Here is an 18,466-nt window from a genome sequence, read left to right as displayed (position 1 = left end):
AAAGAGAGGAAAAACCGCTAATTCTTCAAAACTCACCCATCAGCCGAGTCTGCCAGTACCCCATGTCACACACCCAAGGCTCCCCCGCTGCAGAGAAGGGCAGGGTAAGGGCCACTGGACTCCGGCCTCCCTGCGGCCTGGGCTCGGCTGTGCCACCCCCACCCCGCTAGGCCCATCCTCGGTGTTTGCCAGCAGACTCAGATTTTGTTACTTCTTTTCTGGAGCCTAATTTGGTCATAAAAAGAGCCCACGTTCTGTTTTCTTCGTCCTTCTTCATTCCAGGCACATTGTTGCAGTCATGCGTTGTCTTTCCGGTTCTGGTTCCTTCTTTCTGCCTCAGTTCACCCACCCAAAAAGTCCTGCCGCGCTTCTTAGATAACACGATTCGGGGGCATTCACTGACCCCACTTGTTAGCCGCCGTCCCCCTCTTTGTGGGCACCCACCATGTTTATGTTCTCTGCCGCTACAGAAAATGCCGCCCGGATTCTCTTGATGTTTCTGAGCCCCTCGGGGTGGACGCCTAACATGGGGATCAGGATCAAAGGCGGCGGACACTTCAGTCACTTCCTTAGCATAGTCTGAAATGGCTCTCCAGGACGGCTGTATTAGTGCGCCTGCCTTGCTGCAGGCCATCCAGGGGCGGCCATTCTCTGTCCTGTCCTCTTTCCGGCTGGGAGGCAGAACCTCCCAGATCACAGGGCCTGGCACAGAGTAGGAGTTTAATGAATATGTTCTGATTGGTGGATAAGATCTTAGATCCAGAGCCCAAAGGGGCCCCAGCGCCCTCATTCTGTAGGGGAGGAAGCAAAGGCCTGGGGAGGCTGATCCAGTGGCCTGAAGGCCCCTCAGCTAGCGATGTATCAGAAGTGGGATTTGAACCCAGATTCTCTGATGGCGGCCCAGTGTTGCTTAGTTGCATTTCTTTCTTCATTAATAGTTTGGAACAGTCTTTCACACATCATTAATCATTTGAATTTCTTCAGAGAATCACCCCTTTCCTTTGATCCCTCATCCACTGGGCTCTTGGTCTTGTGCCAGTTTCCTTTACATCCTGACCCCTACAGATATTTAAGGCAAAGGTTTATTTTTTCCCAACTACTTCCTTTCTTATCTTACTTGAATTGCTTTTTTTAAAGTGCAAGTTTTTGCAATTTCATTTATTCAAAATTATCTATTTTATTTTTTGAGAATGTCTCTGCTCCTTTCTTAGTTAAGATGTTTTGCAGGCCATAACTAGGAAAAAGAGGCATTCTGATCCTTATGATCTTCTAATGAATGCCTTCCATTACTGTGGATGTCTGTAGTTTAGCTTAATCTGATTAAACAAATTACATACATTTCTAAAGTCCAAAATTGCTTATCAAACATAAATGAATTCCCTTTCTAGATAAAGAATAATACATGGTATTTGGGGAGTAAAATACTCTAAAAGTTTTTTTTTTCCTTTTTTCCTCTAGAATTTTCTTTTGGACACTGGTCAAAGAAGCAGTCAGATCTCAGGGCTGAAAGAGATCCTGAATTTGCCCCTCCGTCGGATTACTTTTTGGGCCAGAAGAAAACTGGTCATTTCAGTGGCCAGACTTGGAATCTCTCTGGACCTTCACATGACACCTCAGGGCTTGGCTCTAGCCAGAGCAATGAATCCACCCCGAACACTTTCCCCAATCAACCAAGACAAGCCCCAAGCCCTCCTTACCAGAGTCTGGATGATATGCTCTCATATTACAAACAAGTGACCTAAGTGTGGAGAGTCCTTGGACAGTGGCTTCTGCTCTGTGACTCCCTCCTTTGAAGGAAGAATTTAAATTTCATAACATTTATTTCCTCTCCCTTACTCCTTCTGTGGGAGGCGAGATCACCACGTGGTCAATAAAGAAATCTAAGTTATTCCAACATTTAATATAGAAAAGAAGAGACCCAGAAAAAGGAGACCTGAGGAATTCTGCTGCTCCTGGGCTGAACCAGCATGTATCATTCTAATGGGATTAAAGCGCAATTGGAATTATAATGGAATATTCTTTCATATTCAAAAAATTAGAATAGATTCTGAGCAAAAAAAAAATCTCTGTACCTTCCTTTTGCCGATTATTCCTGTTGTGATAGATGTGGCCTGCTCTTGCAAATGGTTATCCTAAAAGGATTCCACTTCCAAATGAGTTAATTTAAGTAAATTAAGAAGAAATCTAACCTGTAAAGCGAAGTTAGGGAGATGAGGCAAGCAATGCATTCCATCCCCAATTGGACTGCCAGCCTGAGAAAATAAAGCTGCCAACTTTCAGGCTAAAACAGTCCAGGCCAGTCACTTAATTAGAGAGGGACTCAGAGAGAGAGTCATGCCAGGCCCAAAGAATGAGTCCTGAGACCAAGGGCTGCCTCTGATGACCCTGGTACAGCCCCTTTTCCTCTCTCCCCAAGACTGCACAGAAGTTGCCTGGCTGCCTCAGTCAAGGGAGTTTTCCTATCAGGAGCTCCTAAGAAATGTTTCATTTTTATAAAATCTTAAGTGACTATCACAGGACCTGGAATGGGACCTTGTACACAGCAGGCCTTCAATTCAGTGTGTGCTGACTGAATGTTAGACTGGATAGTTCGTCTAGTCAGAACACACTGAAAACAGGACTTATTCCTCATAGTTATTGGTATTCATTAGAATGGACATTTATTACCAGCCACAGGAACAGTGGGTAGAACACTGAGCCTGGAGTCAGGAAGATACATCTTCTTGGGTTCAGATCTGGCCTCAGACATTTCCTAGCTGGGTGACCCTGGACAAGTCACTTTACCCTGTTTGCCTTAAGGAAATGGCAAGCCACTCCAATATTTTGCCAAGAAAAACCCCTACCTAGGTCACAAAGAAACATGAGCGAACAACAACAAACTTCATTTTAGAATATTTGGATTTGATCCTCTCTTCTCTTTTTCTGGGTCCAGGTCACTGTGGGAAGCATGTGAGACAAGGTCACCCCCTCTCTTTGCCCCCAAATGTCAGTGTTTATTTGGGAGACTAGCTCCAAATCAGAATAAAATGCAGAGAGAAGACCATCTCTCCCATGAGAAGCCCTCAGCCACCTCTCTCATCCCCCGCACCCCAACTTAAAGCAGCAGGTTTTTGCAGACAAGATCCACATTCTCATGGGGTCAGGGGTTGGAAAGCAAAGTCCAGAATTCTCCAGGCAGCCAAAGTCTCTTTAGCTTCTTATGTACTTGATCAGGCCCTGAGAAAAATGAATGGACCAGATGACCTTCCACCACCACACAAAAAGTTCCAATTAAAAGGAAAGAAACCCCTTTCTCAGCTCTAGATTTGGAGTCAAGAAGATCTAAGTTTGAATCTTGCCTCATAGACACTAGACAACACTTGCCTCAGTTTCCTCATCTATAAAAGGAGGATAATACCACCTACTTCACATCCTAGGGGATAATAAATAAGGTGTTTTGTAAAACTTAAAATACTCTATAAACACTAGCTTTTACCATTCTGTAAGCCAAATGACGGAGTCAGTTGTATTGCTAAGTATTTCTGTACTCAGTGGATCTATGATCTCTTTGTTCCCTCCACTGATACAGATCACAACTTATCCTGCCCATCACCCTCTGTGGGTGTCATTCCTTGGCATCCGCCACAGAGAATCTTCCAAGGGTGTGAGAGGCCTCCCTCTCTATTCAAATGGAGTGAAAGAAATAAAATTCACAGGTGGAAGAAAAGTCAAACAAATAAAAAAGCAAAAGAAAATGCTGGCGATTAAAAATAAGAAATGTAGGAAAGATGTGGGTGAGAAACTGAGTCAAAGAAGAAACAATAAAAGATGAGAAGACAAAACTGCCACTGAGACAAGTTTGTGAATGGAATTGAGTGGGCTGGAGTGTCCAGGGTGCATAGAGTGATTGGTGAGGGAGAAAGGGAGAATGCAAAGATGAATAAGAGAAATGAAGCAAAGAATGGGGGAGTGAAGCCACCTCAGTCTGCCCAGAGTTCTCACTGCGAGTGTTTCATGGAATTGCCTTTGTTAACTGTCCAGTGCCGTTTGGTCAATGTCTCCAGTCCCTTTTCCCCATCACATTTTCATAGAGATTCCAAAGACCACAAAACCCACTCCTAAAACCCCCCTCTGTACATTAATTCTGTTTAACGTTCTATGTATTTCCCTTCGATGTCCAATCCCATTTTGGCCCTTTATGCCTTGAAGTACCTGATAAAGAGGTTTTATTGTGTTACTTACAGATAGATTTTGTACTTCAGGATCCAGCAGATGGCATTAGAGTTCTGCAATGACTCATCTGTACTCTAAAAGATCTATTTTTATGTGCTTTGGTGATTAGATTATGTGCATTTCTTCTATTGGTAATTGAGACAATTAGACTATAAATTTCTTCCATGTATAAACTGAACACTGTAGACATTTTTAAGAGCTCTGTTAATCTCTGGGGACAAATAATTAAAATTCCTTCTACAGGAAAATATGACTAACCTCATGTTTTTGCCACGCTTAACTGAAATATATGTATATGTGTGTAATGACCTGATATAAATACATATTTAAATTTGTACATACACATACTATTTAGGTTCGTGTGTCTACATACACATAGAATACACACATGCACAGATGTATATGTGTATATATATAAAAATATATTCCATCCCCCTGAAATTTCCTGGAACGATTTGTTTTAGCTTTGCTATAACTTAGTCTCCTCTGCATCTTTCTGTATCTTGATAAGATTCTGTTTGTTTTGACTGAGTTTGCTTGAAATCCCCAGAGAAAGTTAAAATGTTCACATCCAAGATTCGTGCCAAGTCTGTTGTTCCACCGATGTTGCATAGTCTCAGTACTAAAGTTATTCCCTCCATTGTGCCAAAAATAGGGATGGGCTTTTTTTTCCCCCTCTGTTTGGCATGCAAAGTGCTGCTTGCTGTGAGGTTTTAACCTGATCTTCTTGTGACATACAGATGAGAGAGTAGAATTTAGAATTTGGAACAACAGTGCTTACTGGTCTTTACAGTTAAAACAAAAGAGAGTGGTCCATATTTATTTACTTTCCCTCAGAGTCTTGAGTTGAATTGGTATTATATTGATCGATTTATGTGAAAAATAATTAAGGTAAGTCATAATAGCTGATAAGTATTTCCCAAGGCTTCTGAGAATATCAGTAGTAAAAGGTATTCATCAATGAAATTCATCATTCTGCCTCACCTCCCGCTATGAGACATTTTGTTTGTATAGGTTATTGAAATCTCCCAAGGTTTCTTAGAAGGGGAAACAATATAGCAGAACAAGACAATCCACTAGAAAATTGGGACATGGAACCAAATGAAATGTTATTGAAAATCTATGTAATCACAGGGCTTAATATTGATTCTGTGTTTTAATAAAGCTAGGGTTGCATTCAGATATCTAGCGATCTATGTCTGGTGACATTACCTTCCGGAAGTTTCTAGAGATGTTTCTGAGCATCTGCTCCCATCTGGACAAATAATATTTGGCTGAGAACTAATTGCTATAGCCAAAACACAAAGTAGCTATTTATTAGGGAGAAATAGATACTGGGAATCAGGAATGAATGGAAGATACTTTTGTAAAAACTGATTGGCAGACCCACAGCTGTTCTCTAAAATGGTTTCATCTGAAAAGCTCCTGTACTTGATTAATTTCTTCCCTGCTCATGGTTTGGCTTGATTTAAAATATTTCACACTTCCTGGATGGAGCCTGGGCTTCTTGGGACCTGTGTGTCCTGATCCCAAAGATAAATTCCTTGTTGTGCTTTGTATATTTTGTGCTCCCCATTAGATGGTTAGTCTCCCAAGAGCAGAAACTGTCTTGCTTTCTGTTGTGTCTTCCTTGACACCTAGCACAATGTCCTTCACATAGTAAGTCTCCATTTCTCTAGCACCTTAGTATTTACCAAGGTCTGTTTTCATAGCTCAGGTTAGGTGGGGCAAATATTGGCATTTTATATTAGGTGCTTAAGAATCAAATGAGGAGTTGTCTTTAGGTTTAGGTTTAAAGAGGCAAAAGGTGTAGGTGTGTGGTCAAGTAAATAAACGAGGATGCCAGAGGAGATCTGAGTTGGGTAGGGGAAAAGATGTGAGAGACAAGATAATTGTTTGCTGGCTTTGGACATGCTCTCTGCAGGAAGAGGGATTATATTTGTGTTGGGTACAGGGGGGCACTTTGAAGAGCCAAGAAGTAGAAGCTGTGGGGAGGCAGATGAAGGCTGTGTAGATGAGCCACCCAAAAGCAGAAAGGGCTACTTGTAGAAGAAGGAGGGCCTCCCTCATGGGGGATCTTTTAAGCAAAGGCTAGTTGGGCAATCCCTTATTGGATATGCCAAAGGAGAATTTTGTTTGGCTACAAATTGGACTGGACTCTACAGTCCCTTCCAGGTCTTAAGAATCTGGGATTCTGGGATGAAGCTATGTCCTATGGGGATTGTGCTGTGGAATAATTCTGACTGAGGGTATTTGAGGCAAAACCTTTTGGCACTGGGTGGGAGATGGGGAGGAGGAATTGGGATAGAAAAGGAGTCTGGGTTCCAGAAGCAGAGTAGTTGAAGTTGGACAGAGCAGGATACATAGAGGAGAGAGGTAAAATGTAAAGTAAAATGACAATGAATTGGGGGCAGAGGGGGGGATTTGAAAGACTTGCTAAGGATTTTAAATATTGTCAGAAAACAATAGGAGCCAGTGAAGCATTTTGAGCAGAGGAGTGATATTAAATCGATATTCTCAGCAGCAGTGTTGAAAAGGAGATTGGATGCAGGGATGGGAGGTTACAAGAGTGGGAAGACCTGTAGTAATGATAGGAGGTCTAGATGGGTGGTAATAAACAACTGCACCAGGATTAGTGGGGGGGCGGGGAATAGAGGAGGGGCTAGGTGCTAGAAAATAGGAGGAGTGGATTTAGGGGGAAAGCTCCATTTGGAGATAATTGAATTTGAGATGCAAAGAGATATCCATGTGGCATTTAGAGGTGACATGCAAATATTCTCTTTTTTTTTTTCCTAAGGGGGGATGTTAGAGGTCATGTCTTCCAGCTCCATTTGTTATTATAAAAATTGTTTATATATTTATATAATTTTTAATCATTTTAACCTTCATTTTGAAAAATTTGAGCCCAATTCTCCCTCTCTTCCCCTTCCCTTCCTTCCCTGAGACAGCAAGCAGTCAGATGTAGCTTTTACATGTACAATAATTTAAAACATTTTTCCACATTAGTCATTTTGTGAAAGAGAACTAGAACAAAAACAATAAGAAAGTGAAATATAGTATGTATCTATCTGCACTGACTCCAGTTCTTTCACTGGAGGCAGATAGCATTTTTTATCATGAGTCCTTGGGGATTTTCTTGAATCCCTGTATTGTAAGAATAGCCAAGTCATTCATAATTATTCCTCATGCAATATATTGCTGTTACTATGTACAATGTTCTGCTTCTGCTCATTTCTTTTTGCATCAGTTCATGTAAGTCTTTCCAGGTTTTTCAGAAATCATGCTCATCATTTCCCTTAGGACAATGGTACGGTGTTCTATTACAATCATATTTCACAACTTGTTCAGCCATCCCCCAGTTGATGAACATCCCTTCAATTTCCAATTTTTTGTTACCAAAAAAATAGCTGCTATAAATATTTTTGTACAAGTAAGTCTTTCTCCCCCCTGCCCTTTTTATCTCTGGAATACAGACCTGTTTGTGTGGAGGTGATGACCGAAACTGTAGTAAGTACCAGGGGACAACATTGAGACCTTGAGGAACACCCACCTTCAGGAACTAAAAAGAAAATGAGAAGTCATAAAAGGTGAACCATTAGACAGCAAAAATTTTCTGTCTGTCTCTCTGTTTGTTTGTCTCTCTCTCTCTTCCTCTTTCCTGCCTCCCTTCCTTCCCTCATTGCCTACAGCATTTGCACTTCATTTGTCTTCTGCTCCTGGGTAGACATGCCTTCTTTTGTTATTCAGTTACTAACGGAATTCTCTTGCCTGAAACAAATTTGCCTACCCAACAATTAAAGAAGTGTCAAACCTACTCTTGTGCTTTGGGATCCCATGCCTTTCCCCTCCAAAGACCTACAGTCCTCAAGAGCATTCTCCTTCTTTCTCTCATCCTTAATTTCTCTTTTCACACTGACTTCTGTCCCATAGAATACAAACTTATTTAAACCTTCTCATTCTTTTGGGGGGGGGGGGGGAGGGAAGCCTTCACTTGACTCTACCATCCCCTTATGCTCTATTTCTATTTTCCCTTCTTTCCACTTCACCTCTCACTCTTTTGTAAGTCCCTTGCAACATGACTTTTTACCCCACTATTGTCCTAAAACTGTTCTCTTTCAGGTTATGTTAGTCTCTTAACTGCAACTAACAATCTTTTCTAAGTCCTTATTTGCCTTTTTTGAATTAATTTTTGATGTTTTCCAGATTACATGTAGATACGATACTTGATAATTCTGATATTTTGTGATCCGTGTTCTCTCCCTCCTTCTTCCCTCCCAAAACAACAGATAAAATTATATGGGTTGTACTCATGTTATCACACAGTACATATTTCCGTGTTCACCATGTTGTGAAATAAAACACATCATTTATACTAGAGAAAAATTCATGGAAGAAATAAAGTGATGAACGGCATGCTTCAATCTGCATTTTGACTTTATTAGTTCTAGCAGTGGATAGTCTTTTTCATGAGGCCCTTGGAGTTGTTCTGAAACCTTCCATTTCTGATAATAGTTAAGTCATTTACGGTTGATCATCATATACTATTGTGGTTACTGTGTGCAATGTTCTCCTGGTTCTGTTCATTTCACTTTGCATCACTTCCATATAAATCTTTCCAGATTTGTTGGTGATCATCGTGTTTGTCATTTCTTATGGCCCAATATTATTCCATTGCAGTCATACACCACAATTTGTTCAGCCATTCTCCAATTGATGGACATCCCTTCAGTTTCCAGTTTTTTGCCACTACAAAAAGAGCTGCTATAAGTATTTTTGTTCAAGTATCTTTGATCTCTTTAGGATACAGATCTAGTAGTGGTATCACTGGGTCAAAAGAGTTTGATCACAGTTTGATGGCTCTTTGGGCATGGTTCCAAATTGCTCTCTAGAATGGTTAGATTAGTTCACAGCTCTACCAGCAGTGTAATAGTGTTCCAATTTTGCCACATCCCGTTCAGCATTCAGTATCCAATCTGATAGCTATGAGTTAATATCTCAGAGTTATTTTAATTTGCATTTATTTATCTAATAGTGATTTGGAGTATTTTTTCATGTTAACTAAAGATGGTTTCAATTTCTTCATCTGAGAATTGCCTATTCATATCATTTGGCCACTTGTCAATTGGGGAATACTTTATATTCTTATAAATTTGACTTAGTTCTCTATGAATCTGAGAAATGAGGCCTTTGTCAGAGACACTTGCTATAAAGATTTTTTCCCCCAGCTTGTTGTTTGTCTTCTAATCTTTGTTGCTTTGGTTTGGTTTGTGCAAACCTCTTTAATTTAAGGTAGCCAAAGCTATCTATTTTATATATTGTAATGTTCTCTGTCTTCTTTGGATATATTCCCCTCTTTTCCACAGATCTGACAGGTAAACTATTTTGTGCTCCCCTAATTTGTTTATGGCATCCCCCTTTTTTTCTAAGACATATATCCATTTTGACTTTACCTTGGTATTTGGCATGAGGTGTTGATCTGTGACTAGTTTCTCCCATTCCAGTTTTCCCAGCAGTTTTTGACAAATAGTGAGTAATTCTTTCAAAAGCTTGGATCTTTGAGTTTGTCAAACACCAGGTTACTGTAGTAATTAGCTACTGTGTGTTTACCCAATCTATTCCACTGATCCACCACTCTATTTCTTAGTCAGTACCAGATTATTTTGATGATCATAATAACAGGTGAGACCAAATATAGCTGTCCCCTTCCTTTATATTCTTTATTAATTCCCTTGATATTCTTAGCCTTTTTCCCCCTTAGAGATGAAATTTGTCATTTATTTCTAGCTCTATAAAATAATTTTGGTATAGTTTGATTGGTAGGACACTGAATAGGTAAATTATTTTAGGTAAAATTATCATCTTTATTATGGCTCAGCCTGCCCATGACCAATTAATATTTTCCCATTTGTTTAGATCTGACTTTATTTGTGTGAAAAGTGTTTTGTAGTTGTGATCCTGGATTTATCTTAGCAAGTGGGTCCCAGATATTTTATATTGTCCATTGTTATTTTAAATGGAATTTCTCTTTCTGTCTCTTGCTGTTGGTTTTATTGGAGGTATAGAGAAATGCTGATGATTTATATGTTGGTTTTTTTTTTGTAATCTATAACTTTGCTAAAGTTGTTATTCATTTTGATGTTTTTTGATTGATTCTCCTGGATTCTCTAAGTATCTCAGCATAACATCTACAAAAAATGATAGCTTTATTTCTTCCTTGTTTATTCTAATTCCTTCAATTTCTTCTTTTTCTCTTCTTGCTACTGCTAGCATTACTAGAATGCTGAATAATAATGGAAATAATGAGCATTCTTGCTTTACTCCTGATTTTATTGGGAAGGCTTTTAGCTTATGCCCATTACAGATAATGCTTGTTGATGGTTTTAGATAGATGCTATTTTTCATTTTTTTAAACCCTTACCTTCCACCTTAGAATCAATACAATGTTTCTAAGACATAAAAGAAGTAAGGGCTAAGCAATTTGGGATTAAGTGACTTGCCCAGGGTCATACAGCTAGGAAGTGTCTAAGGCCAGTTTTAGAACCTCCTGTCTCCAGGCTTGGCTCATTATCCACTGAGTCATCTAACTGCCCTTTATATAGCTCTTTAAAGTTTGTAAAGTATTTTACAAATATCTCATTTTGTTTTGCAACACTCCTGGGAGATGGGTGCTACTATTATCCCCATTTTGTAGTTCAGGAAACTGAGGCAAACAGAAGTTAAGTGACTTTCCAGGTTCACACAACAAGGAACATCAGAAGCTGGTTTTGAAATCAGGTCTTCTGGTCATCTTCAACTGGAAGTATCTTAAACTCAATCTGTTTAAAACTGAACTCATTTCTTTCCCCCAAAGTTCATCACTCCTCCAAACTTCCTATGTCCATCAATGGTACCACCATTCTTCTAGTCACCCAGGTTCATACCTTAGTCATCCTTAACTTTCCCCTTCCCTTTAACCTTCAATTTCAATCAGAAAACGATAAGAGCAGTGACTTAAATATGGAAGGTACCTTCAATGTCATCTAACTCAACCTCATTTTACAGATGAGAAAACCAAAGTCCAGAGAGATTAAGTGACTTGGCCAAGACCACAGTGAATACTCAAAGTATCAGACTGAGAATTTGGATGCACACCTCTAAATGCAATACTGAATGCCAAGCCTTGTTGGTCCTATCTCCATAATATCTTTTCCATTTATCTACTTCTCCCTACTCACAGGGCTTCTAAAGGGCCTTCCTTTAGAATCTGATGATGTATGGACTCTTATGACAGCCTGCTGATTTATATCCCTGCTTTTGGTCACTCCTCATCTCTGATCTATGCTAAACATAGATTATATACATTTGTTGCCTAGTTTCAATTATTGCAATAAGGCAATTTCTTTTACTCTTCCCTACTTGAATTTCCATCCCATTCCCTGTAGTGACTGTTGTAACTCTTTCCTCAAACCTCCCACACTATCCTTTCTTCTTCTACTCTCAGCTGAGGAATTAATCTCTTACGTTACTGATAAAACCATGGGCATTTGCCCTCTTCTTCTGTGCCTCGTGATCCCTTCACCTCATCCTCCATTCTATCATTTGCTCTGTTCTCTAATGAAGATGTGGCCCTTATCTTTAACATGACCAAGCCCTCTACGTGTACCTTTAATCTCCAGCAGATTGCTTCCACAAACATCCCCACCTTCTGAATCTTTCATCTCTAACTCTTTTGTTTCTTTCCCTATTCCTTACAACCATGTTCAAGTCTCTTTATTCTAAAAATCAAAACAAAACCAAAATTCCCTACAGACCCTTCCATCTGCTCAGTTTAACCTCCTAAATATGCCTATTCCCTTCCTTACTCAAATTCCTAGGGAAAAAGTTGTTTATACTCCTTACCTTTACTTCTGAAAGTAAATAGGTGAGGAAATATGAGGAAACTCATATTCACTTTTCCACCCTTTGCAATTTGCTTTCCAATTCATCATTCAATATAACACGTACTTCCTGAAATGACCATTGATTTCTTAATTTCTAAATCAAGTAGCCTTGTCTCAATCCTCATCCTTCTTGCCTTCCATGAAACATTTGGAACTGTTGACCATATTCTACTCTTGAATACTCTTTCTTCTCTTGGTTTTTGTGACACTGCCCACTCTTGGTCTCTCTCCTACCTACTGACCACTCCATGATCTCTTTTTATGGATCATCATCTGTTGCCTAACGAGAGTAGGTATTCCTTACGGTTTTCTATTGTATGGTTTTTCTCCCTCCCTCTCTACACTCCCAGTGACTTCATCAGCTCCTGTACATTAATTGTCTTCTCTATGGAGATGATGCTCAACCTTATCTAGCCATGGTCTCTCATCTGAGCACCAGTCCAGGATCACCAGTTGCCTACTGGACATTTCAAACTAGATGCCCCATCACCATCTCAGATTCTATATGTCTAAAGCAGAATGCATTATACTTTCCCATCCCTCTTTTCTATCAACGGTATTATCAACCTTCCAGGCACCCGCAGGTATACAATATTCCACCTTTCGTCCTTTTATACCAATACCCCTTGCTACACAAGGATTTCTCTGATTTCCAGCCCCTCAAGTTATTAGAATTTTCTCTTGAAATTGATTTGTGATGATAATAATAATAACTATTAGTGTTTTGAGGTTTACAAAGGGCTTTACAGATATTATCTCATTTGATTTAATCATTTAAATTACCTTTTATATTTTATATCAATGTGGGCATGTTATATCCCTCAGTAAGCTCCCTGAACCCAGGGACTATTTCTTTTTGTCTTTTCAGCCTAATGCCTGCCAGATCCTTTCTAGACAGAAATAAGAAGGACATTGCAGGTGAAGGAAAGAACATGAGCAAAGACAGAAAGAAGAAGAATAGGGATAAATTACCCCGAAAAGGGATAGGTGAGTCTGCTTGCAGTGGAGAGTAGTATGTATGTTGGAGAGCAAGAGCAGATAAACTTCAATAGGTAGATTTGGACCAGATTATAGAAGCCCGACCACAATAACCTAGGAATTTGAACTTGGTCCTGTAGAGAATAGGGAACAACTGAAGGCAAATGAATCTAAATCTTCATGATTTGACCAACTAAAAAGTCTTTTCTTTTCTCACCTCTCACCTTGGTTCACTCCAATTATACCTCTCTCACTGCTTCCACATTAGGCCTTTCCTTCTCCTCATCTGATCAGTCCTGGGAAATAGAGCAAATGTACAAGAGAGGTCAGATTCCTCTGGCTGGTTGCCCAGATCTCAGACGCTCTGAATGCCCCCTCTTTCCTGCAAACCTATCCATCCTGGAAAAAGAAGCCATTGTCCAGACCCCCAGGCATTGAGGGCAGGAGGTCAGCATACACACTGGTGCCCATAGAACTGGGAAGCCACATCACCCGAGGGGCAGTGCCATGTTGACAAGAGTTTGATCTGTTTCTTGTTCGTTTGGGAGTATATGGGAAGCATTCTGCCTCCATTGGATGTGTGGAAAACTGAAAAGATACTGTGTTGAATGAGAAATCAAAGACCCAGGTTCTAGCCCTGTCTCTTTCTTTTTGTTTCTTCCTGAGTTTACTCAGCTTACTCATCTGTAAAATGGGTTTAGTTAAACAACAACAAATGGCTCTGCAACAAGGTAAGTTATCAAGTGAAATAACAACTGAAAGAACTTTGCAAACTTTAAAATGTTAACTATAAATCAGTATTATTAATCTCTAAGATCCCTTTCAATTCTAACAATACAGGATTCTATTATTATAACAATATTCCAAACTTTAAATGGTTCCATGAGGACAATCTATGGTGACTCAAGGTTTAGAAAAGAAATTAGTATTAGAGGACCTAGAGAAAGAATCGTGTCTTCCTACATAAGAGCCTTTTAAATACTTTATGAAAGCAATTATGTTTCTTCTTCCCTCCTCCTAGTCTTCTCTTGTGCAGATTAAACAATACCAGATCCTTCAAGAGATCCTGCTCCTATAAATGGAGTATCCAATCAACCATCTTAATTGATTCCCCATCTGGATACCTTCCAACATATCACAACCAAAGTCCTAGGGAAAACAAACAAACATCCCAGTTCTACTCTTCCATTTCCTCACTTCCCACAAAACCTCAGTCCTTTACAATATGATTCCCAACTCTAGGCATCAAATGAATCTTCTCTCTCTGGCATTATCAATTGTCACTGTTCATCACTTCCACTATGTAGGTGGTCTCTCCAACTCTGGTTTCTGTGACCCTCTCCTCTCCATGTTTTCCTCCTGCTTGACTGAATACTCCTCAGTCACTTTTGCCTATTGTGTTAGTGTCATTTTCCTGCCTATTCATGGATTTTCCCAATGCTGGGTCCCGAGTCTGCTTCTTTTTTCTCTCTACTTTCTCTCAGGGATTTCCTCAGCCCTTGTGGATTCAGTTATCATCTATATGAAAGAATAAAAAGCGCTTTTTAAGGCTCTCAAATTTATCCAGCCCTAGTAATGCTCCTAAATTCCAGTCCCATATTGCTGACAACTGAATATCTCTACCTTGGTGTCTTGTGGGCAGAGCCAACCTCAGGATATTGAAAACAAAATTCACTATGTTTCCTCTTGTACCCATCCCTTCTCTACCCATGCCCCATTTCTATCACTTGCATCACTAGCCTTCTAGTCACCTAGATTCATAACACTGGAGTCATCCGTAAGTCTTCCTTTCCCCTTGATATTAGACTAGTCTCTAAGTCTTGTTCCTCTCAGCTCTACTATATCACTCACACTTTGGTCTCTGCTTTGGTCCAGGTCCTCATCACCTCTCCCCAAGACAGTGGTAATTACTTATTAATTTAGTGTCTGTTTCCAGTCACTCCCTCTTCAATTCATTCTTCACACAGCTTCCAAATTCACATTTCTAAAACAGATATGAGCACATCACCCCTCACTTAGACATCCGTTAGCTTCTTATTGCTTTGGGGACAATATGCAAAACTCCTCAGCCTGGCATCTGAAGTCTGCCACATTCTTGCTCCCACCTACCTTTCTGGTCTTATTCTTCCTAAAAACAAACCCAAGTACGTTAGCCCTCAGCACCACCACCACCAGCACTAAACAATCTTCAGTGGGTGCCTAGAAATCCTCATTCAGATAGTTAAGGCATTTCACAGTCTACATTTACAACTTTACCTTATATTACTTCTCTCTATACACTCTACCTTATAATCAGACTGACCTGTTCCCTGTTCCCTATATGTAAGGTTCCATCTCTTAGATCCAGGATTTTATCCAAATGGTCCACAAATGGAGGCATTCACTCCTCACTTCTCCTGCATAGAATTCCAGGTTCCTTCAAAAGACAGAGCTGAAAGCACAAGGTCTTTTCTGATCCCCCAAGTTTTTAGTACTCTCTCCCTTTTGGAATCATTTTTTCTTACTTGTACATACTTTATTTACTTTTGTTTATTTTTTTTGTTTAGTCCTAAACCCAGTAGAATGAATCTCCTATGAGTCTAGTAGGGTGCATCGTACACGGTAAGCATTTAATCAATGTTTGTGGAATGGCATTGAAACATGAGTCAATTCCTGTATTTTCAATTTTCTCCTGCTGGATGTGTTCATTTGCATGGCATATTGAAATCAGCATATCTAAAACTGAAACTCTAAATTCGGGGAATATATTATTCTCTTGCCTCTCAAAGCTGTCACTTTTTCCTGACTTCTCTATTTCTGTTAATGATATTATCATCCTTCCAGCCAGCCAGAATCATAACTTTGGCACCCCTTCCTCACCCAATCCATTGATAAATCCTGTCGTTTCTATCTCTACAGTAGCTCCCATTTCTGATATCTCTTCTTTATCCCCACTCTCTCCATCCCAGTTCAGGCCTACATCTCTTTTTGCTAAGGCTATGGTAGTCATCTCCTACTTGGTCTTTTAGCTTCCCATTGATCTCTCCTCCATCATGCCCTCCACACTGCTCTCTGAGTAATCTCCCTAATGCTACTGCTATGAAAATAACACTCTCCCTCTCAGACTCTTCAGTAGTTTCCTTTTGCCTACCAGAAAAAGTTTAAACTCTAACCCTGGCATCTGAGACCATCCACTCTCTGGCTCTGACCTAACTATACATCCTTACCTCAAGCTGGTCCTTCAGCTACATTTAATCACTCCCCTCCCTATAATCTCATTCTTCTATCTTCTTCCAAGTGTCTGTTCATTCCATCTTCTCCGCACAGAAGAGATCTCTTCATCTCCACTCCTCCCTTAATCAAGTTGAAATCCCTCCCTCCTTTTAGGGTCCAACCTGGATGTCACCAGCTCCATGAATTCTCAAAAACAGAATGACCTTTCTTCAAATTTCTGCCTTACCCACTCTTGACCCTTATCACAATCTGCCTTGTAATGAGTGCACTGGGCTATGTCAATTTGAGGATCTCCTTTTCTACCTTCTCATTAGACTGTAACTTCCTTTAAGACTTGGGCTCTGACTCTTTATTTTTTTTAATTGCTGTTTTTTTTAATTAATTTTAAAATATTTGTCTTAAAAAATCATTTATCCTCCTCAGCACTCAACACACACAGTGTTCAGTAAATCAAAGTGTTTCATGGCAGACAACTGGATGGTACAATGGATAGAGCACAGGACTTAGAGTCAAGACAGCCCAAATGCAAATTTTAACTCAGTTGTGTGACCCTAGACAAGTCACTAGGGTTTTTATGCTAAATGTCTCAGCTGTAAAATGGGGGAAATAAATGCACCTACCTTACAGGATCATTGGGAGGTCCAAATGAGGTAATGTAAAGAAAGTGTTTCATAAACCTTAAAGTGCTATATAAATTCTATCGAGTTGTTAATTATCAATGTTTGTTGAACTGAATCTCATTGGAATTGTTGCTGAGGGAGGCTAGAAAATCTTCACAAGGAGCTGGGACAATGAACAAACTGTCAAAGGAGAGTAGAGTGCCTTCTTCCAAAAGTGTCAAGTAGATGCTTGTTCCAGGTGGATTCTTTAGATTAGTAGTAGGGGCCAATTGTTGGAGCAGGAAGGGAATTTGGAAAGTATTTCATCCAGACCCTTTACAGAGCTTAGAAATGGGCCTCATAGAAGGTCTACAGCTCAGGCAAGCCTTTCCCCCAGAAGGGGATAGGAGCAAGTAAAAGAAGATCATTTTGCCTGAGCTCTTTAGAGACTGTCAGCTTTTCTGATGACCAATCAAATTCCAGCTTGTTCTTTCCAGATGGATCCTTTCTTATACAGCCAAACCATGTCTTTTGTTAAATTCTAGGCATCACTTTGACCTGAAACAGACATTCAGTTCCCTCTTTCCTCTAGAAAGGATCAGCAAAAGGTCTTTTTTTCTTTTGCTGATTTGTGCCAATAGCCAGATCGGGAGCAGGTCTTTCAATCTGGAGTCAAATTTCCGCCTAATGGAGACAGATCTTGGCTTGATAGAAGGAAAACCTTTCTCACAAATAGAGTTATTTGAAAACGGGGTTGCTTTGGAGAAAATTTTACTCCTTGTCATTGAGTATCTTCAAGTGGGGACTGGGTGATCATTTATTGATTATGCTTTGGATAAAGTTTAGATTTCAGGGGTTTGTGAGTTCAATAGTGGGAAATGGTATCATTTTCACTAACCAAATTTATTATTTCCTTCAATGACTTAAAAACATTCTGAGAAAGAGATCCATAGTTTTCATCTAACTGGCAAGTGGGGCCATGACCCCCCAAAATGCTTAAGAACCACTGGATTAGATGACTGCTAAGGTCTCTTTCAATCTAAAGTCCTATAATTCAAGGGGGGAAGCTTTCTGTAGGAGATGAGATTTGAACTTAACCTTGAAGGATAAGGAACAGAAAATTCTACAGTAGGTAGAAAGTAGTATGAGCAGAGGGACTCCTTTAAGAAATAGAAAAGAGATCAGCCTAGACACACAGAATATGGCTTGTGGTGACCAGCAAGGAAGGGAAGCCAATAGTACAAAGAATATTTAATAGATTTTGATGGACCTTGTAAGCCAAGCTGAGAAATTTGGATCTACTAGAATATATTAAAAAAGAGTCATTGTAAATTTGTCGACTTCCTGTGGGTGGTAGTGGGAGAGAGAATGAAAGGAAAAAGAGGGAAATTAAATGACGAAGATAGAAAAGTCAAATGACAGAGTTTGAATGGCCCAGCCAAAATGACCTTCTTTCACTGGTTCCTGGGATAGGAGAAATAAATTCTTCTGAGACTCATTCCAAATTATATACTCTCTTAAGTTGTTCACAAGAGGGATAGACTA

The 18,466-nt window shown here is 39.8% G+C and overlaps 2 protein-coding genes across 5 annotated transcripts in view; both read left to right on the top strand.

Moving 5' to 3' along the window:
• The window catches only part of CCDC174 (coiled-coil domain containing 174), a 27,506-nt gene extending 23,046 nt beyond the window's left edge, over window positions 1-4,460 (top strand). The window contains exon 11 of the mRNA XM_001366409.4: window positions 1,459-4,460. Within this exon, the coding sequence (XP_001366446.3) occupies window positions 1,459-1,742 (284 nt within the window). The 3' untranslated portion in view covers window positions 1,743-4,460. The remainder of the gene's footprint in view (window positions 1-1,458) is intronic.
• Window positions 4,461-4,947: 487 nt separating this feature from the next.
• C7H3orf20 (chromosome 7 C3orf20 homolog) overlaps window positions 4,948-18,466 on the top strand; it is a 98,969-nt gene continuing 85,450 nt past the window's right edge. For 2 of the 4 annotated variants that reach the window (XM_007500271.3, XM_007500269.3), the window contains exons 1-3: window positions 4,948-5,103; window positions 7,686-7,799; window positions 13,000-13,118. In XM_007500271.3, the coding sequence (XP_007500333.2) occupies window positions 7,783-7,799; window positions 13,000-13,118 (136 nt within the window). In that variant the 5' untranslated portion in view covers window positions 4,948-5,103; window positions 7,686-7,782. Of the gene's footprint in view, window positions 5,104-7,685; window positions 7,800-12,999; window positions 13,119-18,466 lie in introns of those variants that run through there. The other 2 variants (XM_056804702.1, XM_016424507.2) reach the window with 2 other exon arrangements.

This window comes from Monodelphis domestica, chromosome 7 (assembly GCF_027887165.1).
Source record: "Monodelphis domestica isolate mMonDom1 chromosome 7, mMonDom1.pri, whole genome shotgun sequence".
NCBI classification, from domain to species: Eukaryota; Metazoa; Chordata; class Mammalia; order Didelphimorphia; family Didelphidae; genus Monodelphis; species Monodelphis domestica.
This window is presented reverse-complemented; position numbering and strand designations above follow the sequence as displayed.